The sequence below is a fragment of the Daucus carota genome, chromosome 5 (assembly GCF_001625215.2).
Source record: "Daucus carota subsp. sativus chromosome 5, DH1 v3.0, whole genome shotgun sequence".
In the NCBI taxonomy this organism is placed as follows: Eukaryota; Viridiplantae; Streptophyta; class Magnoliopsida; order Apiales; family Apiaceae; genus Daucus; species Daucus carota.
This window is the reverse complement of record NC_030385.2, coordinates 42,876,741-42,882,936: the sequence shown is the minus strand read 5'-3', so window position 1 is coordinate 42,882,936 and position 6,196 is coordinate 42,876,741. Positions and strand designations below refer to the sequence as shown.

At 35.1% G+C, this 6,196-nt stretch overlaps 2 protein-coding genes across 2 annotated transcripts; one reads left to right on the top strand and one right to left on the bottom strand.

Annotated features, from left to right (window-relative positions):
* The first annotated feature begins 595 nt into the window (after positions 1-595).
* On the top strand, positions 596-2,186 carry LOC108223209 (1-aminocyclopropane-1-carboxylate oxidase). The gene is made up of 4 exons (XM_017397345.2): positions 596-816; positions 903-1,129; positions 1,293-1,626; positions 1,805-2,186. Exons 1-4 carry the CDS (start codon positions 712-714, stop codon positions 2,099-2,101), a joined length of 963 nt encoding a protein of 320 aa, XP_017252834.1. The 5' UTR covers positions 596-711; the 3' UTR covers positions 2,102-2,186.
* Positions 2,187-2,575: 389 nt separating this feature from the next.
* LOC108223210 (probable tyrosine-protein phosphatase DSP4) lies at positions 2,576-5,344 on the bottom strand. The gene is made up of 6 exons (XM_017397346.2): positions 4,986-5,344; positions 4,517-4,610; positions 3,480-3,537; positions 3,332-3,375; positions 3,055-3,236; positions 2,576-2,947 (listed from the first exon to the last, which is right to left on the bottom strand). The coding sequence occupies exons 1-6, from the start codon at positions 5,240-5,242 to the stop codon at positions 2,905-2,907; spliced, it is 678 nt and encodes a 225-aa protein (XP_017252835.1). The 5' UTR covers positions 5,243-5,344; the 3' UTR covers positions 2,576-2,904.
* Positions 5,345-6,196: the final 852 nt, after the last annotated feature.

The window sequence follows — 6,196 nt, the reverse complement described above, 5'->3', positions numbered from 1 at the left end:
ATGAGTTTTCCATATTATAACATCCGCTATTTATGAAGTTTTTGGTACAATCCCTTAAATATGTTTAATTGTCCTGTATTTTATTAACTCAATACATTTATTTATAATAAATCTTTGAGAAATTATAGAAAATATTGTAATTTTTTTAATGTTTTTTTATAACTTTTATAATTTCTAAATTAATGGAAAATACAGCTTATGATTGAAAATAATTAGATTCCTCCTTTTCTATGCGATACCCAGTCAAACGTCATTATTTCTCTCGAAAAAGTGAAGTTCTACAATTGGCTGTTTTAGTTGAATTTCGAAAAATCCTATTTTTATAAATTCTTTCTAAGAAAATATGTCAAAAAAGTTTAAAATTTGATATTTTTGAGAAAATTTCTAAATAATTTGATTTTTCATTATCCGCACAATATATTTATATATCTTTCCCCTACAATTAGCTCATGAAATGCAACAATTAACCAATAATATTCTCAATTATAAATAAATATATCATTGTCATAACTCATAACTAATTAATATTTTAAAATTCAGTTGATTAAAACATTTTGTTATATTCATTGTATCTATGGAACAAAGTCATTGTCCTCATTGCCTCCGAGCTCTATAAATAGGACCATAATCTTAACATTCAGTTCATAGAAAAACACAAGAGGCTCAACAATTTACACGGTAGCAAAAACAAAACAGAGAAAACAAAGAAAGATGGAGAACTTTCCAGTTATCAGCTTAGAGAAGCTGAATGGTGGAGAAAAAGCTCTTGTTATGGACCAAATCAAAGATGCTTGTGAGAACTGGGGATTCTTTGAGGTCAGTTACATATATAACAACAATCATGTTATACTTATATTTGTGTTTTGTGACTAAGTGGTGTGATGTTTTTATGTGGATTGTAGCTTGTGAACCATGGGATCTCAACTGAGCTTTTGGACACTGTGGAGAGGCTGACAAAGGAGCATTACAAGAAGTGCATGGAACAAAGGTTCAAAGAAATGGTGGAGAGCAAGGCTCTTGAGGGAGTTGAAGCTGAAGTTACTGACATGGATTGGGAGAGTACCTTTTACTTGCGCCATCTACCTCAATCCAACATTTCCGAAGTCCCTGATCTCACTGATGATCACAGGTAATTCTTTGTGCATTCAAATAATATACAGACTTAATTTAATATGATCCTGGTAAGCCCTCCTCCCAATACCTTGAGATTTTAGGAGAATTGGTCAGTTAACGACCTTGAAGTAAATATTTGGCTCCACGGCTAGATTTGAATGAATATGTGTAAATAACAGGAAAGTGATGAAGGAATTTGCTGGAAAGCTAGAGACACTAGCAGAGGAGCTATTGGATTTGTTCTGTGAGAATCTGGGGCTGGAGAAAGGCTACCTTACCAAGGCCTTTCATGGGAGCAAAGGCCCGAACTTTGGGACAAAGGTGAGTAACTACCCACCTTGTCCTAAACCAGACCTGATCAAGGGGCTGAGGGCTCATACTGATGCTGGTGGCATCATCTTGCTCTTCCAAGACGACAAGGTCAGCGGTCTCCAGCTACTCAAGGATGGCGAATGGGTTGATGTTCCTCCAATGCGCCATTCCATTGTTATCAACCTCGGTGATCAGCTTGAGGTACACACAAATTCACATCTCTCTGATCTTTACAAGATTATTATCTCTGTACTCACTACTCATCAATTTTTGTTACAAAACTCCTCTAAATTTTTTTAAAATACCAAAGTGCACTACCGACACTGTCCCATTCCCCTGTACTCACCGACACATATGATTTTATCACGACATGATACAGGTCATCACAAATGGCAAATACAAGAGTGTGCTTCACCGCGTGATAGCTCAAACGGATGGCCACCGGATGTCCATTGCCTCATTTTACAACCCTGGAAACGATGCTGTGATCTATCCAGCTGAAACACTGGTGGAGAAAGAAGCAGATGAGAAGGAAGTGTACCCGAAATTCGTGTTCGATGACTACATGAAACTCTATGCTGGGCTCAAGTTTCAGGCGAAAGAGCCAAGATTTGAAGCCATGAAAACCGTGGGAGCAACTGCTAATCTGCCCCCTGCAGCTGCAACAGTTATGTAATCTCAAAATGTGTTGATGCCACATGTATTAGTACTCTGCGAGTCTATTTTTAATATAAATAAAGTTACACGAAATATATTAGCAATCTTGCTGGTTCAATTTAGCTGAGGATTATAGTCAATACCATTGAAGTATACAGGTTCAATTTAGCTGAGGATTATAGTCATAGCTCAACTCGATGAAAACTGGATGTCTTTTGTTTTGTTTTACAACCTGTGAAATTGATGGTCTTATCCGCCCAGCAGAAGCCTTGGTGGAGAAAGAAAGCACATGAATAGGAAATGCGCCGAAGTTTCAGTTAGATGACTACATGAAGTTCTGTGGTGGCCTCAAGTTTGAGACCATGGAACTTCCAAGGCCATTAAAGCAGTGGGAGATATTTTAAATATCTGCCTAAATGCCTTGTATGTTTGTAGGGTGATCAAGAGTAGAATTAGTATACTATTTTTCAAAGTGTGTTACAATATAATGATCTGTTCTAAACTGCATATTCTCCTTTGTATAAATGACTCGAATTTGGTTATCTATAAAGAACGAGCCTAATTATTGACTGTACTATACTAACTAAAATATGCTTTCAAAATCTCGTATCAACTTTGATACATTCTCTGTGTTGACTTTCTAAATTCTGACAACCATGCGTCAGGTAGAATCGGCAAATGGGGGAAAGAAACTTATTCGCTATGATCTTCCTAACAGGCGGAATGAAAAATACAAAACTGGACATCCAGAGTTATTGCACAACACTACGATAATCGATTCTCCGTAAAGACTAGAGACCCTGAAAAACCAAGACAAAACTGCTATTTGTCCTCTGATGGGAAAGAATGTGTCCTTCCTTCACAACTGAAAATAATATCATCAACATTTACAGGTCAGTATAGTCCAAAGTAGGTGTAAATGAGCTTTCCACTTATTAAAAAAGCAAAATTTTTCAATGTGGATATTTTTACCTCTTCAAAAATGAGCATGTGATAGGTAGATGCTTAAATGCAGAAACATCAAAAAGTTCCATGAACCTCTGATCAGAAACTCTAGCTTTGGCAGCTGCAAAGCGCTGATATTCATCGAAGACAGAAGTCAGGCACCATCGCTGCACTTTCCTCAAGCATCCGACAACACAACCTGTTCGGTGCTGAAAAACAAAAGCACAACAAACAACTAATTAAATTAGAAATTGAGTTAAAAAAGATTTATGATGAGTTGAGGACAAATGGATGCTGCACACACCTTGCCTCGTTTACAATGAATCAATAATGGGTGATTCCTAATATCTGAAATGCCAAAGAAGAACAGATTAATTAAATAGAATCTTAGTTAAGCTAAGTACATACTCAATTTTCTTGAGACAGCATGCAAATAGATTAAAATATAATACCAAGCACAACTGTCAGAGCTTCACGAATTGCATCCTCTGGAATATTAACAAATGGCTCCTGAAAAAATGTCAAAAATCGTTATAAATGCTTACCAATAAATCATACTAGTATCTAATAAATCATAGATTCAATACAACAGATTTCCTCAAAATGACACACAAAAAGTTAAACATATGTTCACGGGATAAAATAAAACTAATTTGGATAAACTGCATTAAAGTGTAGGTAGGAAGTAAACTATTAGTGACTAATTGATAAGCACATGGCAAAGCTTCAAACCACCAGCAATAAATCATCTTGCAATTTCTTAAACTTAAGAATAAGATTTATTTTAGTTACAAAACTTCCCTGTACATAGTTTCAAGCATTTAGACCCCAAACCCATTATTATTACTCTTTGTACAAAGATTAATGTCCAGAAGTTCTGCTAGCATATCCTAGACCACATTGGACTATTTCTGATCGGCGTCAATCTACTGCCCAGAGTCAATTGTAAATTTAACTCCACCTCGATGACACAAGATTTTCACTAGTATTCTTAGAAATGTGAGTGACATTCTGATTGAACTGTACCCTCCTTTTTTAATCTTCAAAACATATCATCGACGCAAGCTATGCAATTTTGGATGATTAGTTCTTGTGACAACTGAATACCTATTTATAACATAGCGCAAGAACAAATCGTGACATTGTTCAGAAACCTAAGGTAGTTAAGATACATTATTTCAATACAAATTAGAGGCTCAAAATTTCGACACATGTATAAGCAGAAGTTCCAGCTAAATTTAATTCTACATACATCACTAATTGAAAAGAAGACAACCCATGATCACCAAATTCGACCAATCAGATCCAAACACCACAGATAAACCAATTCAATTAAGCACACATTAATCGTTCCTAATCTGCACACACTTACGCTAATCTTAATCAATAACGCACATCAATCATAAGTTCCAAACTTCCAAAACAAACCAAACTCGACGCAAAATTCACATAACATAAAAAATTCAAACAAAAAAACATGAACTCGTACCTTAGTGCCTTCGATCCCAAACTGAAACAATTGAATGCCATTCGACTTCAAAAACTCGACATTCGCTGCGGGATACGGCTCAGGACACAAATATCTACAAGCAACACGCCGCAACAAGCATTAGTATCTCACTCAAATTTCAAAACATACAAGAACATATACACTTGAACTCAATAACAGCACGTTCTCAAGAAGCTTTACCAATTTATCTAAGATTAAAAATACACCAAATTTTTTTATAAATTTATCGATTAACAATAAACCGTATTAAATTATACTCCCGTTGTCCTCGTTTAAGATTTTTATAAAATATAATTTTGCAATTAATCAGCAAAAAATCATAAAACACAAGAGATACGGAAAGAGTAACTTAATAGCTCCGGACCGAAAAACAAAATCATTTCATCGAAAATAAGATTACACTTTATCGAGTATTAATCTATCGAACTGGCATTATATATATACTTACATAATGGAACGAAGGCCTAGGGTTTGCAAAAACGGGAAATTAGTGGGATCGGGAAAACCGGAGCGGTAAATTCCGTTATCAACCATTGCGAAGTTGAGCGGCGGATTGAGAAGCTCGTCATCGGAGTCGGAGTTGGCGGCGGCGGCGGGGAGAGAGGGCTTAATTGGGGGCGAGAAAGTCTGGATGACGTGGATAGTTTTGCAGAAGTCGCCGTCACCGTGAGTGACGGCGCATAGGGATTTGTGCTCGGATTTCATATAATGTTAAGTGGATAAAATAGAGAGAGGGGGAGAGATTAGTTGAAGATTCGAAGACTGATTGGGATTAAATATTGACGCCGGGGGTTATATAATGGGTTTGGGGTGCGGGTTTATATAGATATTTGGGAACGGGTCGGCCCGTTGGTGAAATAATTAGGGGACTGGTTGATTTTGAGGGGGCGTTTTTGTTAAAATGTTCAGTCTCTGTGTTTTTTTTATGATTTAAAGTTTTAACGGTCCTGACAAAAAAAAAAAAGTTTTAACGGTGAGTCGATCTTATAGTAAAAATCATTATTTTAACCAAAAGACTTAGATGATTATATATATTTGTCAACTATATATATAATCTCTTGACTAAAATTATAAATAAGGAGAATGTTGAGTTGAGTTGATTTTTATTTACGTGATATGTACTACATATTAATTATTTTAACTAAAAAAATTTATATAATTGGAACGCTCTTATCACAAAATACTTTATGTGTTATTTGAGGATTCTTTTTTACGTGAATGCACGTAGATTTCATTTAGATTCTACAGACTGTTTTTTCTTTTTTTAAGCTTATTTTATGTTGTTAAAAATACATATCAACATAGTTATTAAGATTCATATTAAATAATTGGGTAAAAAAAAGATTCATATTAAACAAAAGTTATATATTTAAACATAGTTATTGTAAAATTTATATTATATATAATAATTAAAAAATTTATTAAGTATAGTAATTATTTTTTTCCAAATCAAACGGACTGAAGGAGTAGTCTGCTGTCTGCTGCGGAAGTGGACCAGGTAAAACGAGATTCAAACTAGGTAGACATTTATTTATTGGATTTGTCTCCACTATATATTCTGGAAGCGTGATATTGACCGTTTAATTTCCGGCATGAAGATTGCCCACGCATCTCTCTTAGGAGTTAGGACCATGCTTCTTCTGAGAAAAGTTAATTTAA

Coding starts and splice junctions, on each gene's coding strand:
- LOC108223209 (XM_017397345.2), top strand. CDS start 712: ATGGAGAACTTTCCAGTTATCAGCTTAGAGAAGCTGAATGGTGGAGAA. Junction 817..902: donor AGAACTGGGGATTCTTTGAG/GTCAGTTACATA, acceptor TGTGGATTGTAG/CTTGTGAACCATGGGATCTC. Junction 1,130..1,292: donor GATCTCACTGATGATCACAG/GTAATTCTTTGT, acceptor TGTAAATAACAG/GAAAGTGATGAAGGAATTTG.
- LOC108223210 (XM_017397346.2), bottom strand. CDS start 5,242: ATGAAATCCGAGCACAAATCCCTATGCGCCGTCACTCACGGTGACGGC. Junction 3,538..4,516: donor TTGGGATCGAAGGCACTAAG/GTACGAGTTCAT, acceptor ACATTTTTTCAG/GAGCCATTTGTTAATATTCC. Junction 2,948..3,054: donor ACATGCTCATTTTTGAAGAG/GTAAAAATATCC, acceptor TATTATTTTCAG/TTGTGAAGGAAGGACACATT.